Source organism: Sorex araneus, chromosome 1 (genome assembly GCF_027595985.1).
Source record: "Sorex araneus isolate mSorAra2 chromosome 1, mSorAra2.pri, whole genome shotgun sequence".
Classification (NCBI taxonomy): Eukaryota; Metazoa; Chordata; class Mammalia; order Eulipotyphla; family Soricidae; genus Sorex; species Sorex araneus.
In genome coordinates, this window is record NC_073302.1 from 224,410,567 (window position 1) to 224,430,349 (window position 19,783).

Sequence of the window (19,783 nt, forward strand, 5' to 3'; positions counted from 1 at the left end):
GACTGGGATTGGGGGCGGGGGTATATACTGGGGACACTGGTGGTGCAAAGCATACACTGGTGGAGGGATGGGTGTTTGATCATTGTATGGCTGAATCTCGAACATGAAAGCTTTGTAAACTATCTCACGGAGATTCAATTAAGAAAAAAAAGTAATGTGAAGTTCGTGCCCAATTCAATCATCTTAGTCAATGGCTGAATAAATAGCAGTACTCTTACAGATCTCCAAAGCTGCTCGGATTGGGACTGGGCCTCTTCCACCCAGATTCCCCACTTTCCAGTAGCAAGGCAGTCAGAAACTGCCCCCCCCCCCACCCCTGTGCCATGTAATCCCATCAACAGCCAACTATAAAACCAAGCTCCTGGAAGCGCAATATTTGATAGCCTAGTTCTCCGTATTCATATGCCAAATACAGTAACAATGATGGGTCTCATTCCCCTGACCCTGAAGAGCCTCTAATACGGTACCATTGGGAAATATGAGTAAAGAGAGGCTGCTAAAATCTCAGGACTAGGATGCATGGAGACGTTACTAGGTCTGCTCGAGCAAATCGATGATCAACAGGATGACAGTGATACAGTGATACTCCTATATTTAAAAATAAATGTAGTTTGCCAAGGTTTGCTACAGAAAATTTACTGCAGTCAAATAAACTTTTCCTGGAACTTAAAAAAAATATATTAGCACACATGGCTCAACCTGTTAGTAATCTCTTTTACAAGGGCTCAATGGCTCCAGGGTGAGATACAACAATCTTCACACATTTCTTCTAAGTAAACTGTTTTTGATCATTTTTAGAAAATTATTCATAACAGGCAATACATAATAAATTATTTAGGGCTGGCTTTTAGGGCAGGCTTGGGTGGTTGGGAAAATTCAATATAATGGTGGGTAAGGTGTAATGGTGGTGGAATTGGTGCTGGAATATTGAATGTAACAAATTATTGTGAACAACCTCATAAAAATAAGTTACAGAGATCAAAATTTGGGGAAAAAGTAAAAAATAATTAAAAAAACCCAAATCTGACTGACACCTAGCTAATAGGAATTCCAGAAAGAACTGATGAAGAATCATTAAAGAAATAGTTCAAAACAGTTTCTCTGAAAACAAAAACAAAAACAAAACCAGTTTCTTTGAACTGACAAAGTCTCTTTTCTTTCTTTGGTGGTGGTGGTGATGACAGGGAGGGGGGTGGAGGGTGTTGGACCACACACAGGGGTACACAGGGGTACACAGGGGCTATGCCTATTTCTGCTCAGGTGTGATCTCGGGCAGTGCCCAGGGGATCATATATGGTACTTTTGATTTGAATCAGCATGTCTAGTGCCCCTGAACAAAATTTTTATTTTGAAATATCCTGCCAAATACCTGGTTTATGGAATAAAAATGTCCTTCCAGAACTGAACATTGGAACAAAATAATATTGTAAGCTTTAAAAAAGAGAGAAAATCAATCACATATGAGAGATAACAGAATCACATCTGACCTCTGACATTCACCCTGGAAGCCAGACGTGAGTGTTTTTAAATTTTTTCAGCAACAACAGCAGATTTCTCCAGAAATGAGAGGCAACTCAGGAACATTATACCCTTTGAAGTAGAAACTAAGGAGCTGGAGTGATAAGATAGCAAGTAGGGAGTTAATCTTGCACAAGGCTCACCCAGGCTCGATCCCCAGCACCCCATAAGGTCTCCCGAGTCCCTCCAGGAGTAATCCCTGAACACAGAATCCAGGTAATCTCTGAGCACTGCCGGTGTGGCCCCAAAACAAACTCTGCCTTGCCCTCCACCCCCAAAACAAAGTAGAAACCAAGCAGAGGGTAAAATAGCATTTTCAAACATTCACAGTTTAAAAATATTTACTTGTTTTTCTTTTCTAAGAACTACTGCAGAATATGCTTTACCAAGATTGGGAGTAAACAAAAATAAATACAAAAACAAAAAGGAAAATAATGGGTTTGAACTAGAGAGATCTGAAACAAAAGAAACAAAGGTAATCTCTAGTGTTCAGATTGAAGTAGATCAAAATATCAGGATTAATACAAAAGTGTTTTACCTACTGATTAAGCATCTTCACTTTAATGCACTCCCTTAATCTCCTACAGTGATTTTGCCAATGAATGGACTCCTGATCCTTCCGAGTATATCTACTGGTTGGTGAACTGCACTTTTTTGCTCCTTTTCTTAATTTTTTAAAAAATATTAAAAAAAATAAAAAATAAAAAAGAGAAACTTGGCTAGTTTATATCATGTGGTATATCATGAAATATCATGTGATATTAATATGATATAATGTATAGCATGATCGTAACATTTCTTTTTAAAATTAATTTTTTAATTAGTGAATCACCGTAGGGTAGTTACAGATTTACACATTTTCGTGCTTGTGTTTCCCTCATACAATGTTCGAGAACCCATCCCTCCACCAGTGCCCATTCTCTACCACCAATTAACCAACCCAGTATCCCTCCCATTTTTCTTAATTTTTTGATTTGTAGGAAATTGATTTTCATCTCATTCTCAGTGTTTAAGAAACTAAACTGGGGGCTACAGAGACAGTACAGGGAATAAGGAGTTTGGCTCATCTGAGGGCAGTGAGTATCAGTCACCCTGGCGCTGCTGGGAGCAGTCCCCGAGCGCAGCAATCTGAGCATCGATTGGCGGGGGGGGGGGGGGGGGGTGCAATTCTTCCAAGAGAAAAAAGAAATTAAATTTATTCTAAACTTAATTTTTAAATTTTGTTTGGGGGTAACTAACAGCCTAGAATAAAATTCAGAGAGTATACGCAACCTCTCAAAAGCCAGAACACTTCTTAATTAGTTCTTTTGAGCGAATGTTCAAAAGGGGGAGGTTCTTTTTAATGCAGGAAGTTTTGACTTCCGGTGATTCCCAGTCCCATTACTGCTTGACGATAAGGGCTAGCACCCTAGGGCAAAGTGATTCTTTTCCTTTATTTCTAGCAAAACAATTTGTACATCATGCCCTGAAAATTCCAAGAGGCAATTTCAGCCTTGGCAGCTCAGAAGAATTGTGTTTAAATAAAATTCTTGCTTCAGAAGATCCTTTTCTGGCCTAATTAAGTGAATTCTGACTGATTTCAAACTATCTTTTTCCTTATAACTTGACTCTAGTTAGATCCAAAAAAGGAAAAAAGACGCAATTCCTTCCGACTTCCATTTCCCTCTTTTGCCCATGTCTGTAAGTGCGGGTAGAAAATCTGAGAATGCAGCTGCATCTCAGAGTCACATTTACCTTCCCCTTCAGCGAGCTCCCCCCAAACCCTCTCAGCCACAGGACTAGATAGGAAGCGTCTCACTGGCCCAGGTGGAGCTTCTCCCATCAGTAACCAAACACTGCGGTGTAATGTCGACAGCTGGTCTTCACATATTCTGCGGGCTCTGTGACCTTATGGCCCAGAATGGTGTATTAGTTGCCAGGAATTAACCCTAAATATATCTTGCAGTTGAAGGTACAAAATCGGGCTCTTTCAGGGCATGAACTCAAAGATGGTAATTACAGAAGCAGTTAAGAATAGCTGAGTTTGGGGCCGGAGCGATAGTACAGCATGTAGGATGTTTGCCTTGCACGTGGCCAACTGGGGTTCGATCCCTGACATCCCATATGGTCCCCCAGCATCACTAGGAATGATTCCTGAGTGCAGAGCCAGGGGTGACCCCTGAGCACTGCCGGGTGTGGTCCCAAAACAAAACCAAAAACAAAAGAGTACTTGAATTCTAGCTCTTTATAATTTACAAATAAGTTACAAACTGTACAATGAATTTTCACATAAAATACACTTTTATCTTACCCATGTGAAGTTAAATAACAGTAAGAATAAAGGGATATTCTAAGTTTATGAAAGTCTGTATTTGTGAAGCCCTCACAAACAAGGGAAAACTGAGAGTAATTCTTGTCAGACCGAGAAGGAATTCCTGTTTGCGTGTGCTCCCATGTGGCTCTAATTTCGGCTTGGTATGTTCATTTCACCAGCAGGCAATGACTACATATTTATAATATCTTTTTCCTACACTTATTAAATCCACATTGGCAGAGAATTTCCTTCTCAGGCATAGTCCCAGCTTCATAACCATAATCCCATGTTAGTTCTGTTCTTGCTTTCACATACCTAAAATGTAGAAATTGAAAAACAATTAAAAAAATTTAAACACAATATAAATCACAAAATATGACAAGATGAGCCAAACTAGACTGTCATCAATTTTCATAAAAACATCAACCACCTTAAAGAAAATACGATTATTCTCACTCCCTGACACCCATTGATTAGGGGTGCTCTTTTATTAAGACAAATCATTGAGTTCTATTTCAAATCAATAAAATCCTAAGAAAGAAGAAATGTGTCAGTACCCATGGGGAATGAGGCATAATTTGCAAACAGTAGAACCTGGTGACGTGATGAGTCTGCACTGTGTTTGTGGGGGTGGTTCTGACATAAGAAGTTGTGGCATTTGATGTCATTTATCCCCTGAACTGAACTGAGTCCTGTCATCCTTAGCCTTTTCAGGCATTAATGCTAGGAGAAAATAATAATTAAGGGGCTGGAGAGATACTATAGCTAGTAATGTGCATGCCTTCCACATGGCTAACCTGGGTTCAAACCCTGGCATCCCATAAGGTCCCCTAAGCCAGTGATTCCTGAGTGCAGAGCCAGGAGTAAGTCCTGAGCACTGCCAGCACAAAAATCCAAACAAAGAAAAAATTAAAAGTGTAACTGTTCGCAATTTTTTTTTTTTTTACTAGAAACAGTTTTGGATAATCAAATATTTTTTTGATGTGTGTCAGCTATTAGGGGTTAACAGTACTTGGTTGCTATTCATATTTTCTGATTGTTCTTTTTAAATCCACAATTTGAAAATTAAATCATAAAATTCAAACCTGTTTGTGAAGAATGCCATCAGTGGAAAATTTCTGTCATGTGTTTCAACAAAAACATTTTGTACCAAAAGATTTGGGCAGCAGCTATGCTGTTAAAAAAAAAAAAATCAAACACAGAGATTAGACACTGAATAAAATTTTAATGCGTTATTTGTTAAAGCATGAAAATACCTTTGTTTCCAACACATATCATTTATTATTTTCTTTCCTTTTGGAAGCTTATCTATAATACATCATTACAATTCTGTTAATACGAGGAACCTATCCAGAAATGCAATGTTCTGACCTGTAATTTTATCCCACTGATAGGAATGCAAAATATTATGAACCCTTGTAGAAGATAAGCTGTTGATATTATCATTATAAATGAATTTGTCTTTTTATTTAAGAATTGCATTACTTATAGAAAGATTGCACTCATTTGTAGAATATAAAGTAACAGAATGGGAGACTAACACCCAAGAATAGTAGAGATAAGTACCAAGAGGAGGGGCTGGAGCGATAGCACAGCGGGTAGGGCGTTTGCCTTGCACGCGGCCGACCCGGGTTCGAATCCCAGCATCCCATATGGTCCCCTGAGCACCGCCAGGGGTGATTCCTGAGTGCATGAGCCAGGAGTGACCCCTGTGCATCGCCGGGTGTGACCCAAAAAAAAAAAAAAAAAAAAAACAAACAAATAAGTACCAAGAGGAGTACTCCACAGCTTGGAAGCTGACCTCACATGCTAGGTGAAGAAGCAGCTCTGATACTATAGGACTGGAAAAATAATCTTTGGCATATCCACACAAATGGAATTCCTCATTACTATAAACTAACAATGCAAATAATAAAGAATTATATATTTGTATTGATGGAAAAAGATGTCCAGGGTATATTGGCAGTTTAAAAACTGAGATGTAGAGCAATGAATATGCTATTCTTTTGCAGAAGAAAGGAGAAACAAGAACATGTATTTTTATATTTGTTTAAAGAACAGTCTAAGAAAACATGAAAGTAATAAAAAAATAGAGGAGGAATCAGGGTAATGGGGGCTTATCAAGTATGAATATGAAGAATGTACATGACTTGACTTTTACATTGTAGTCCAAAATACCGTTTGGAAATAGGAAGTGTGGGAGCAATTGATTTCTCTACTACACATAAATACTAATTATTCTTTTCCCAAAACTTCTAACATTTCCTCCTATTATCATCATTCCAGTGTTATGTTGACATTAGGTGCATCTCTCCATGTTCATCTCTTCACATTCACAAAGAATCAAATCCCTACAATATTTCTTGGACATGTTTACTACCATTTAGCTTCAATAACTTCCTGTCATTTTTTTCAGTGTTGATTGGTAAGTTTTACTCAATAGTTTTTAATCTAGCAAGCTCACAGCTATCTTAAATAACCCTGATCAGCTGTACGTATGTATTCTATATACCTTTCTACTTTGTTTTTCAAATTATGTGAATATGTCAATTATGCAGAAAAATGGAAGGGAGGAAGAGTGGAAGGAGAAGAAAAGAAGTGTGGGAAGGAAATCAGAAGAAAGGCAGGGAGAAAGGGAGGAAGCAAAGAGTGAGTGAGGAAGGTCAGGACAGGGCAGCACCTGTGCGGATTTGCTTTTCTCTGCTAGAAACAAGGGCAGAGCCTGGTAAGCTACCCGTGGTGTATTCAATATGCTAAAAACAGTAACAAGTCTCACAATGGAGATGTTACTGGTGCCTGCTCAAGAAAATTGATGAGCAACGGGATGACAGTGATACAGTGATACAGTGATAAACAGGGAGCATGGCCAGTGCACTCCCTTGGGGAGCCGAAACCTGCCCCATCATCTGGACCAGCCCCATTCAATCCACCTGGTGGGATAAAGCACGCCAGGCCTCTGCTCCAAGCTGCTCTCATGCTCCTTCACCACTCTGCCCTTGCTGAGCAATAGTGGGGAAGCAGTCAAGGTGCGAGAGAAAGGGCAGCTGGCGGGCAGAGGAATGGAGGAGAGGATCCTATTTTTTGTTGGCCATGTATCTGAACAAATCAACAGAAAAAAAAACACACACACACACAGACAAAAAAAAGAGAGAGAGAGAGAGAAACCAAGTAAGTAGATTCACTTAGCAAGGAAAAACTCTGATTTTAAAGATACTCTAATTTTTCTCTTCTGGTGCCGGCTGAGTAACATATAAGACTCAGAAGAGTACATATTATAAATGTGACCATTCAAAGGTCACATTTAAAAGGAGCATGGAGTTTACCTTAAAGATGTCAAAAACCTGTGAGTCATGGGATCGGTTTTCCTTCCTTCACCTTTACTTTAAGGGAAAAGTCAAAGCTGTCCCTCCCACCACTGATTTCCCCTCACAAGAGCTGACAGAGATCAGGAAAAATGAAGGCCAGGTAAGCTGTAGTAAAGGGACCTTTAACAAGGCCGTGTGGAGGGATCCAAGGCTGAACCTTCCCCCAGACTCCACTGGCTCTCCCAGAAATGATAAGCAGTGAGTAAGTGGGGCAGAGGGCGTTGGGGGACAGACACGGCAGGGCCTGACTCGGCTTTACAACAGTGGTTCAGGGATTCCATAGGATCTGGCTTGCTAAAGACAAGTCCTGCTAACTAGACATGGAATCAAGGCTGAAGGAAGGATTGCTGTTCTTCCTGGAGAGTTCTCTGATCAGCACGTGTGACGGGAGGAGGAGTGAGGTGCTAGGAGTCCAAGAGGGAAGCTCGAGAGCCTCGATTCCACGCTACCCAGGAGATGTGACCAACAATACAGGTCACGCTTCTCATCATCTCACTAAAATATTCAAAGCAGATATGTAAACAAAATAACAAAATGATTATGAATTGAAGATAAAAGAAAAAGGCTTATGGAGTAAAACACAGCATTCTGATAAATATGTTGGTTTTCCTACCCTAATCCAATAGATTACTCAAAATTTAGAGTCAATAAATAAAACATAAATACCTCCAACTGATTGTTTTTTTTAACAGAAGCATTTCTGATTAAGCCCTGCATGTTACATCACTCAAAGGAGAGGCTCAGGAGATGCCTGGGGGTCAGGGTGGATGGCCTGGATCTGCAGGGCTCTGAGCTCAGTGCTCAGCACCACATGCCCTGCCCCCTCCCACCCCCACTGCCTTCAACACTGCTGGGTGGAAACTTAGTGGCCCCCGAGCACTTGAGCACTTCTGGGGTGGCCCTGGTGGCCCCCACTCCACTGCACTTACAGCTTGAACACTGCACCTGCTGCCTGGTTGCCCAGTATCACTGGTCCCCTGAGCACTTCTCGGGAGAGCCCTAACTAAAAAATACATAAGATGAATAAAAAAGGAGATGCAGAAACGAAAGTGATTCTGTGTGTCGTTATGAATTTTGGACAAAACAAATTCAGGAACTAATTCAATAAAATAAAAGCACTGTTATCTCATTTCTTAAAGTTTCCCTCAAGTAAATGTTTGCTCTGTGTTAATTAGTACTCTTAGTATTGTTTAGCAGTATGTCTCATTTAATCCATATAAAATCCCATTAGACAAAGAAAGTCAGAAATGATCACTCTGGATAAGAGCTGCATGTTGAAAATAGGTAAAGGACCGAACATGATACCCTCTTAGTATCTGAATTGCAAACCACAATGCCTAAAAGGGTCGGGGGAGAGTGACAGAGTTGGGGGGGGAGAGAGAGAGAGAGAGAGAGAGAGAGAGAGAGAGAGAAGCTGGGGACACTGGTTGGTGGGAGATGTGCACTGGTGGAGGGACAGGTGTTGGAATATTGTATGACTAAAACCTTACATGAACAGCTCTGTAACTGTTTATCTCATGGTGATTCAATTAAAAATAAATAAATAAAAACCCATCAGAGAGGTGCTATTATTATCATACACAGAAGTGGAAGACAAGGAACAGAGAAGGCAAACCACATATTCAGGCCAGGTAAGTGCAGGACTAGCATTCAAACTCAGGCATCTGGATTTAGAATCTCTATTAAGTCTATGTTTCTGGTGTTTTTTGCTAAGAAGCACAGAAAAACAGTTGTTTAGAAATGTGAATCTGAGCCCACATACTCACGTTGAGAAAGCGGCCCACATTGCCTTCTCTCCTGGCATCCAGCAGGAACTCGATCTTGTTCTCTGACCTCTTCAGGGAACCAGGTGACATGTCATTGTTGGTTTCATCTGGAAGCTCTGCATCATGAAAGGCCTGTTGATTCTGACATGCTGGAGATTGTTCCTCATGGGGCTTTTCTATTTGAACATCCAACTTCTTTATAATATTCCTATTATCCATTGTTTGATTATTACATAGAAACCTTTGGGGAATTTCTTCTCTACATATAGTCATATCTATCACATCTGATTCAGTCACCAGGCTGTCTTCAGAATCCTCTGTTTCCGTTGAGCTTGCATCCTCTAATAAACAATTTGGAAGAAATTATCAGAAGATATAGTTGGCCAAGCAATAATGCTGAGAGTAACAGTAATTAAATGCTAGTTACTGCCACAATAATAAATTACTAGTGGTGTACAAACTCAGGAATCAAGTTCTAAATTCTGTCCCTTTTGTATATATAACTGCTTTTTGTTATGAGGATACATCTTCCTTTCTATTACATATTTTGTTTTGTTTTGGGGCCACACCTGGCAGTGCTCACATATTACTCCTGGTTCTGAATTCAGGGGTCACTCCTGGTAAGGCTCAGGGGACCCTATGGATGTGCCAGGGATTGAACCTGGGTCAACCATACTATCAATCTGGCCCCCTTCCTATTATATTTTTTATCTCTTCTTCTTACACACCAATTCACCCCCTCTTCATCTCTGCAGTCTGTATTTAAGTATATTTCAAACAGCTGTAATAGTTGGTATTTAGAAAGTTCTCTAGAAACATCTAGGGCCTAAAGTTAAAAAAAAAAAAATGCCTGAGATGATCTGTCAGTCACATGCCACAAGCTTCAAACAGCAGGAACTATGTGTCCTGTGCAGGCATTCTTACTAGAGGACTACTCAACAATTATACTTCACAAACAAAATATTTTATAAAGTGATTAGTTGCTCAACTTTTTCTTATTCAATAGTGAAAATATTTTTTAGGATATCCAGAAATATGAATTCATATCAAATAAAAGAAAATCATGCATGTTTTGCAGTGTCAGGGACTGAATGCAGGATTTCACAGATGCAAGGCAATAAAATCATGCAAGATGATTTTATTTCACTTAAAAATAAAATCAGGCTGGAATGATAGTACAGTAAGTGGGTGAGGTGTTTGCCTTTTACATAGCCAATCTAGGTCCAATTCCCAGGATCCCATTATGGTACCCTGAACCTGCCAGGAGTGATTCCTGAGCACAGTGCCAGGAGTCAGCACTGTGTATTGCTGAGTGTGGCGCCCAAATAAAACAAAACAAAACAAAACAAAATCATTCATTTAACAAAAGTCATTTGTGCCATCTAAGCAGCCCCAAATTTGTTCTTGATTTAATTATTACTGTTTCTGCATGTTGTGCTTACATACAGTTACATTTTAATCACAGATTATTTTATTAGTCCTAATAGTATATTTCTGACTTCTGTAGTGCCTGTAATATATGCCATGCATGTGTTAGGCCCTAGGTTCAATCCAAAGAAATAGTAAAAACTTACTGTTATTTAGCTATGGTGGCAGGTTGATCAGAGTTCTAAGCCACCTTAAATTATAAATTACTTATTTCTGAATATTCCCTGTGTTTCATATGTTTTACACATGTAGCTGATGATATATAATAGTAAAGTTATTTTTCTTTGTTCAATCAATCTTTTGTCAGCCTAATTTATAGGAATCCATCTAGAAAATCTAAGATGAGTAGAAGACTTTTTCCTCCTTCACAGCCCTTTCTGTGAAGAAACTGCCTTTTCTCCTCCCAGTTCCTTCTTTAGGACCAGGGTGTGTTAGGAAAGCAAAGGCAGGGGAGCTGGTCAGTCCTTCAGGAAGGGGCGTCAACAATGTTTCTCCACTGAGGGATGCAGTGAGATGCAAAGCACCAAAACCCAGCTTTGTGAAGCTGTAAAATTAGCTCCGGCAGTGCGACTATAACAAAACTGAAGGCCAGGCCAGTACTCGGGGACTTAAAAACTGGTTTTTGCTGAGCACTGCCAGGCAGCAGGTCCTGCTGCTGCATCTCAACGGGGGCCAACTCATACATATTTCAGATGTTGTGGGTAGGACAGTCTCTGTTAGGGCCCATCAGCGCTGCGCTGCAGCAGGAAAGTAAGTAGTTGAGGCTGCTTAAAAGAACTGACATGGTTGGTTCCAGTAAAACATAGTTGACAGACACTGAAATTTAATTTCATATAATTTCCAAGTGTCCCAAAATAGTCATCTCACTTTTTCCTATTATTTAAAAGGGTGAACTTTGTCTTCAATCACAGATTTTTTTCCTTGTATTTTATTTTGGTTCACACTCAGAGGTGGTTCTGGACTATTTCAGGCTGTGCTCGGGAAAGGACTCTGGCAACTCTTGGACACCATATGTGGTGCCAGTGTTGGCCGTATGCCAGGCAAGAGTCCGAGCTCCCGTCTCTCTCTCCAGTCCCTGTTACAGATCTTAAATAGGTGGTAGGCTGGAATTGGTCCACAGTTATAGCTTACCAACTTCTCAACTAGACAAGGGGTAACTTTTGTGAAGAATTAACATGTTTATTATGGAATCTGACAAAATGAGTAGAATATTGAGCAAGAGAGATTAAAAAAGGTGATAAAGGAAAGCAATCATGAAGTGAAACAAAGCCTACTTTTCATTTCCTTGGCTTTAGAATTCAGATATACTTGGGTTGGTATAAATCCATCACTATCTTCTGAGGAGACAGACTCTGAGGAGGCAAATCCCTTAGAAGGAAACAAGGGAGAGTTCTTCAAGTTCTAGGTTAGGAAAAACACAGTTTAGCAGTTAAGCATCTTTCATCAAGATTCATAAGCTGTAGTTATATGATTTATTCAGGAAAAGCCTCAAAGTCAGTATCAGAAGGAATCTTTGAAATAATGGAGCTTTCTGTTTGGGTAGTGCTTCTAGTCATTTCAGAAAGCTGTAGAATGTCAAGATATTTTTTAGGTTAAAATTCAAATACAGGACAGGTTCATGTGCCCCCAGCCCTGCCCCTGATCCCCCCACAGTATCCGAGGCCTCCAGGGGCGTAGCCTCGGCAGAAGTGGGTGTGGAGGCCGCAGTTATATTCTACCTTCCCAGAACTCTGGACCCACATCTCAATCTCTATCAACTAATTATATTGAGATCTTCCTGGCCATCTCAAACACAATAGGCCAATACTCCACTAGCCTACTCCAACTTCACCAAAAGAACAGTGTACACAAGAAACTGTACAAGCCCATTATAAAAGAACACATCCTTCAAAGCTTCACTAGACCCCTCACATAAGTCACAGAGAAATATCTAAGAGGAAGGACGTATTCCAGAAGGGCAAAAAGGTGACCACCATCGACCGAGCTCATATAGAACCCTTTCTTGCAGTGAGAGGGAACAGTGCTAGTGAACTGGAGGACCCCATCCCCACACAACCACAACAACATGAAGAAACAGTGCAGATCCCCACCACGAGAAGAGGATGAAGAACAGAGTTCAGAAGCCTCAACAGGAGTTACCCACAAATACAATCTCTCCGATAAGAGATGAAATGCTGAGAATGATCAATAAATCAAATCAAAGAAACAGTGGAGCAGACATCCAGTAAATTAAAGGAGACGTGACAGAAAGTGTGGAACGAACAGCCAGCAAAATACAGGAAGAAATGAGAGCAGAAATAAGAAAGCTACAATCAGAAGTGTCATGAATAAAAGCTTTTGTAGATTAAATAAAAAATTCAGTGGGTGCCCTCAAGAATAGAAAGGCTACAGCTGAAGACAGAATCAGTGAGCTTGAAGAGGAGCTGCAGAAAGAAGACAGAATCAGTAAGCTTGAAGATGAGCTACAGGAAGCCTATAGGCAAGGAAGAAACAATGGGAAAAGACCTCAAAATAGCTCTAGGGTGAGTCAGAATCCTAGGGGATGATTCTAAGAGGAACAACATTAGAATCATTGGACTACCAGAAGGACTGGGAATCAACCCCAATGAAAAAGCCACAGTTAAAGAAATCATTGCTGAAAAGTTCCTAGAGCTGGAGAATGCAGGCATCCAGATCCAAGGAGCCCGAAGGGTACCAGCCAAAAGAGACCCTAATAAAAAGACTCCAAGGCATATCTTAGTCAGAATGATGGATGTCACGAACAGAGATACAATACTGCAAGCAGCAAGGTCAAAGAAGGAAATCAAATACAAAGGAACACCCCTTAGATTTATAGCAAACCTATCAGAGGAAACCCTCCACACCCGAAGACAATGGTGGGATATAGTGAAAAAACTCAATGAAATAAACGCCTCACCAAGAATTCTGTTTCCGGCTAAACTCTCATTCAAACTAGAAGGAACAATACACAATTTTTTTGATAAATAGCAGCTCAGGAACTTCATAGACTCAAAACCAAACCTAAAAGAAGGACTAAAGGGGCTACTGTAAGACAAGAAAATCCCCTACAAGCACAGCAAATCTCTACAGAAAGATGGTACAAAACCCCATGACAATAATCTCTCTCAATGTCAATGGTCTAAATGCACCAATTAAGAGACACAGAGTGGCAAAATGGATTCATAAACTGAACCCAGCATTCTGCTGCCTACAAGAAACACATCTAAACAGTCAGCACAAATACAGGCTCAAAGTCAAGGGATGGAAAACAATCCTGCAAGCAAACAACTCCCTCAAAAAAGCTGGGGTGGCCATACTAGTATCCGACAACAGAGATTTCAAGATGAAAAAGATAAGAAAGGAGAGAGAAGGCCATTTTTATTAATAAAGAGATATGCAAAATAGGAAGAAATCACACTCCTAAACATATATGCACCTAATGAGGGACCCACTAAATACTTAAAACAACTGCTAACAGATTTTAAGGAGGACATTGCTAGCAACACAATAGTAGTTGGAGACTTCAATACCGCCTTATCATCCCTCAATAGATTAACAAGAATAAAACTTACCAAGAAAACACTGGCTTTGAAGGAAGAAATAGAAGAGAGAGGGCTAATAGATCTATATAGGGCTTTACATCCCCCAAAGAAACAATACACTTTTTTTTCCAATGCACATGGAACATTTTCCAAAATAGATCATGTGCTGGGTCACAAAACATACCTCAACAAAATCAGGAAGATAGAAATTGTATCAACTATCTTTTCAGACCACGATGCACTGAAGATAGAAGTTAATCATGCACAGAAGCGGAGAACCATATCAAACACCTGGAAATTGAACAGCTCAATCTTGAACAATGAAACACCTGATTTCAAGAAGGAAATCAAGGAAGAAATCAAAAGATACCTGGAAAGGGCTGGAGTGATAGCACAGCGGGTAGGGTGTTCACTCTGCATGTGGCCGACCTGGGTTTGATTCCTCTGCCCCTCTTGGAGAGCCTGGCAAGCTACTGGGAGTATCTCGCCTGCATGGCAGAGCCTGGCAAGCTACCCGTGGTGTATTTGATATGCCAAAAACAGTAACAAGTCTCAAAATGGAGATGTTACTGGTGCCCACTCAAGCAAATCGATGAGCAACGGGCTGAGAGTGATAGAGTGATACTTGGAAACAAATGAGATTTAAGACACAAGTTACTAGAACCTATGGGATGGATGCAGTTTAAGCTGTGTTAAGGGGAAAATTTATAGCTCTGCAAGTGTTTCTCAGAAAGGAAGAAAGGGCTACATAAATAACTTGACTTCACTACTCAAGAGCTTAGGAAAGGACCAATAAAAGGAGCCCAAACCAGGCAGAAGGAAAGAAATAACAAAACTTAGAGCAGAAATTAATGACATGGAAACCCAAAAAACAACCTGAAAGATCAATGAAACCAAGAGCTGGTTCTTTGAGAAAATAAACAAGATTGATAAACCACTAGCAAGATTCACAAAGAAAGAGAGAGAACCCTAATAAACTGAATTAGAAACAAAAAGGGAGACATCACAACAGAAACTGAAGAAATTCAAAAGATCATCAGACTTTGAAAGTCTGTATACCATGAAACAAGAGAACCTAGAAGAAATGGATAAATTCTTGGATTCCTAAAATCTCCCAAGATTGAATGAAGAAGACTTAGAATACCTAAATAAACCTATTACTATGAAGGAAACTGAAATAGTAATCAAAGTCTTCCTAAAAACAAAAGCCCAGGTCCATATGGATTCACTAGCGAATTCTTCCAAATTTTTAAAGAGGACCTGTTGCCCGTTCTTCTCAAACTTTTCCAGGAAACTGAAGAAACAGGAACTCTCCCAAACATTTCTATGAGGCACATATCTCCCTAATACCAAAAGCAAACAAAGACACCACTAAAAAAGAAAACTACAGGCCAATATCCCTGATGAACGTGGATGCGAAGATCCTCAACACAACATTAGTAAATAGAATCCAATATCTCATCAAAAAAATCATACACCACAACCAGGTAGGATTCATCCCAGGGATGCAAGGATGGTTTAACAACATCCAGAAATCAATCAACATAATCCATCATATCAACAAAATAAAGCATAAAAATCATATGATCATATCAATAGATGCGGAGAAAGCTTTTGACAAGATCCAACACCTGTTAATGATGAAAACTCTCACCAAAATGGGTTTTGAAGGAACTTTCCTCAATGTAGTCAAAGCCATCTACAACAAACCTATGGCAAGCATAATCCTCAATGGGGAAAAACTAAGAGCCTTTCCTCTAAGATCAGGGACAAGACAAGGATGCCCACTCTCACCACTTCTGTTCAATATAGCACTGGAAGTACTTGTAATAGCGGTTCGGCAAGAAAAAGAAATTAAGGGCATCCAGATAGGAAAGGAAGAAATCAAGTTATCAGTATTTGCAGATGATATGATACTATATTTAGAGAACCTCAAAGCCTCCACCAAGAAACTCCTAGAGACAATAGAGTTGTACAGTAAAGTTGCAGGCTATAAAATCAATATCCAAAAGACCACGGCTTTCCTATACGCAAATAATGAGAGAGAAGAAAGTGACATGAAAAAAAGCAATCCCGTTCACAATCATGCCCCAGAAAATCAAATATCTTGGAATCAGCTTAACTAAGGAGGTAAAGGACCTGTACAAAGGAAACTACAAAATGCTGCTTCACAAAGTAAAAGAGGACACAAGGAAATGGAAACCTATACCCTGCTCATGGATTGGGAGAATTAATATTGTCAAAATGGCTATACTCCCCAAACAATTATACAGATTCAATACAATTCCTATAAGGATACCCATGACATTCTTCAAAGAAATGGATCAAACACTTCTGACGTTCATACGGAACAACAAACCCCCATGAATAGCTAATGCAATTCTTCGGAAGAAGAAGATGGGAAGCATCACCTTTCCCAACCTCAAACTTTACTACAAAGTGGTAATAATTAAAACAGCATGGTGCTAGCACAAAGGCAGAGCCGCAGACCAATGGAACAGGGTTGAATATCCTTACACACATCCTGAAATATATGATCATCTAATCTTTGATAAGGGAGCAAGAGATGTGAAGTGGAGTAAGGAAAGCCTCTTTAACAAATGGTGCTGGCAAAACTGGACAGCCACATGCAAAAAAAATGGGCTTGGATCTTTACCTATCACCATACACAAAAGTCTGATCAAAATGGATTAAAGACCTCAACATCAGACCAGAATCCATAAGGTACATTGAAGACAAGGTCGGCAAAACCCTCCAAGACATTGAAGCTAAAGGAATCTTCAAAGATGACACTCCAAAACCAACCAAATGGAAACAGAGATAACAAATGGGACTATGTTAAACTAAGAACCTTCTGCACCTCAAAAGATACAGTGACCAGGATACAAAGAAAATCTACAGAATGGGAAAGGATATTCACCCAATACCCATCTGATAAGTGGCTGATATCAAGAATATACAAGGCACTGGTTGAGCTCTACAAGAAGAAAACATACAACCCCATCAGAAAATGGGGCGGTGAAATAAACAAACTTTCTTAAAGAAGAAATCAGAATGGCCAAAAGGCACATGAAAAAATGCTCTTCATCACTAATCATCAGGGAGATGCAGATCAAAACAACAATGAGATACCATCTCACACCAGAGACTGACCCACAACCAAAAGAACAAAAGCAACTGGTGCTGGCGCAAATGTGGGGAGAGAGGGACTCTGCTTCACTGCTGGTGGGAATGCCGACTAGTTCAGCCCTTTTGGAAAACCGTATGGATGCTTCTCAAAAAACTAGAAAATGAGCTCCCATTTGGCCCAACAATACCACTCCTGGGAATATATTCCGGAAAGGCAATAAAGTATAGTCGAAATGACATCTGCACTTGTATGTTCGTTTCAGCACTGTTTACAATAGCCAATATTGGAAAAGATCTGAGTGCCCGAAAACAGATGGTATATCTACACAATGGAATACTATGCAGCTGTTAGAAAAGATGAAGTCATGAAATTTGCATATAAGTGGATCAACATGGAAAGTATCATGTTAAGTGAAATTAGTTTGAAAGAGGACAGACATAGAAAGATTGCACTCATTTGTGGAATATAAAGTAATAGAAAGGGAGACTAACACCCAAGAATAGTAGAGATAAGCACCAGGAGGATTACTCCATGGCTTGAAAGCCGGCCTCACATGCTGGGGGAAAAGGCAGTTCAGATAGATAAGGGACCAAGTATAGGGTGCTTTGCGGTCCCGCTCGAGATGGGAGATGCATTCTGAAAATAGACTATAGACTGAACAAGATGGCCACTCAATACCTCTATTGCAAACCATAACACCCAAAATGAGAGTGAGCGAGCAAAAGGGTATGCCCTGTCACAGAAGTGGGATGAGGTGGGGGTAGGGAGAAGCACACTGGGATCATTGGTGATGGAGAATGGGCACTGGTGGAGGGATGGATACTGAGCATTGTATGACTGAAACGTAACCACGCAAGTCTGTATGTCTGTAACTGCACCTCACGAGAATCCATTATGAAAAATTTAAAAAAAATCAAATTCAGTTGTGGTGCCTCCCAATTCCACTACTGGGTTACTAATCAGGCCACAGCTACAAAATGTACTGTAGCACTGTCATCCCATTGTTCATCGATTTGCTCAAGCAGGCACCAGTAACATCTCCATTGTGAGACTTGTTACTGTTTTTGGCATACCGAATATGCCACAGGGAGCTTGCCAGGCTCTGCTGTGCGGGTGGGATACTCTCGGTAGCTTGCCGGGCTCTCCGAGAGGGATGGAGGAATCGAACCCCGGGTCGGCCAAGTGCGAGGCAAACGCCCTACCTCCTGTGCTATCGCTCCAGTCCATACAAAATGTACAAGGGGAAAATATTCTTTGGCTAATTTCTACTCTAAAAACCATTGGCTAGTAAAAAAATAAAATAAAAACCATTGGCTAGGGGTGGGTAGACAGCTCAAAGGGTTGGAGCATACTTTGCACACAAGAGGCCTGGAGCCATCCCTGCAGCACGCAACCCCTGGAGCACCTCCACGTGCTGACCCCTCCCCTACCCCGTTAGAAAAAGTTGACTACTTTTTGGCTGATAGTCAATACAGCACTTTAAATGGTAACAACAACTTTTAAAAGGAGGTAATATGCTTAGTACTATGCCCGGCACTCAAACATCTACTCAATAAAAATTGACCTTTATTAATACTCAGGTAGTGAAACCATCAATATTTCCAAGTACTTAGTACACAATGTCAAGCACTGGATAGTATCCATTTTCAGAGGTTTATTCTCTTAATTCTGAGAAATATCCTCAATTTTACACACACACACACACAGATGCACACACACACACACACAGACTTTGAACTGTCTTCAGCTGGCTGGCAGTAGAACTGGAGGTGAAACTCAGCCTAGTAATTTTCTCCTGATTCTGTGATAATGGCATCCCAACACACTTCCAGGCAACTGGAACCTCTGCACATCCATCACACAGGGCAGATGTCTTCTAACTTTTTTTTTTATATATAATTTATTTATTTTTAATTAGAGAATCACCGTGAGGGTACAGTTACAGATTTATACACTTTTGTGCTTATACTTCCCTCATACAAAGTTCGGGAACCCATCCCTTCACCAGTGCCCATTCTCCACCACCCGTAAACCCGGCGTCCCTCCCACCCTCCCCAATCCCATCTCCCCCCCAACCCACCCTGCCACTGTGGCAGGGCATTCCCTTCTGTTCTCTCTCTCTAATTAGCTGTTGTGGTTTGCAATAAAGGTGTTGAGTGGCCGCTGTGCTCAGTCTCTAGCCCTCATTCAGCCCGCAACTCCCTTCCCCCACATGGCCTTCGACTACAATGTAGTTGGTGATCACTTCTCTGAGTTGCCCTTTCCCCAGAACGTGAGGCCAGCCGCGAAGCCATGGGGTCAACCTCCTGGTACTTATTTCTACAGTTCTTGGGTATTAGTCTCCCACTCTGATATTCTATATACCATAGATGAGTGCAGTCTTTCTATGTCTGTCTCTCTCTTTCTGACTCATTTCACTCAGCATGAAACTTTTCATGCCCATCCACTTCTAACTTTTTATCTACAAGCCTGACTGTTAACTTCAGTTACAACTGTCTGCCCCTGTTCACTGTCCTGCACCGATCTCTTTCTTCCTTTACGTTAGGGTCTGACTAGTTATTTTCCTCCTCAGTTCAGGCTGCTGAGTGTACCTTCCATGGTTCATCACGAAAAATGCTGCTCCAGATGTTCCTTTCATTAGGCTCTAGGTCTTTTTTCTCCTTCAGTTTCCTATTCGCATACCTTATTCTCCTTAACCTAAGTTACTCTATCCTCTTTCTTATTCTGTATTATTCTCAACT

General features: G+C 40.5%; 1 protein-coding gene across 2 annotated transcripts in view; it reads right to left on the reverse strand.

The window, feature by feature from the left end:
• Positions 1-3,724: 3,724 nt before the first annotated feature.
• The window catches only part of SETDB2 (SET domain bifurcated histone lysine methyltransferase 2), a 56,215-nt gene continuing 40,156 nt past the window's right edge, over positions 3,725-19,783 (reverse strand). Inside the window, exons 11-14 of one of the 2 annotated variants that reach the window (XM_004604488.2) lie at positions 11,645-11,738; positions 8,943-9,283; positions 4,897-4,985; positions 3,725-4,126 (exon numbers count right to left, since the gene is read on the reverse strand). In XM_004604488.2, the coding sequence (XP_004604545.2) occupies positions 4,009-4,126; positions 4,897-4,985; positions 8,943-9,283; positions 11,645-11,738 (642 nt within the window). In that variant the 3' untranslated portion in view covers positions 3,725-4,008. Of the gene's footprint in view, positions 4,127-4,896; positions 4,986-8,942; positions 9,284-11,644; positions 11,772-19,783 lie in introns of both variants that reach the window. The other variant, XM_055124160.1, reaches the window with a different exon arrangement.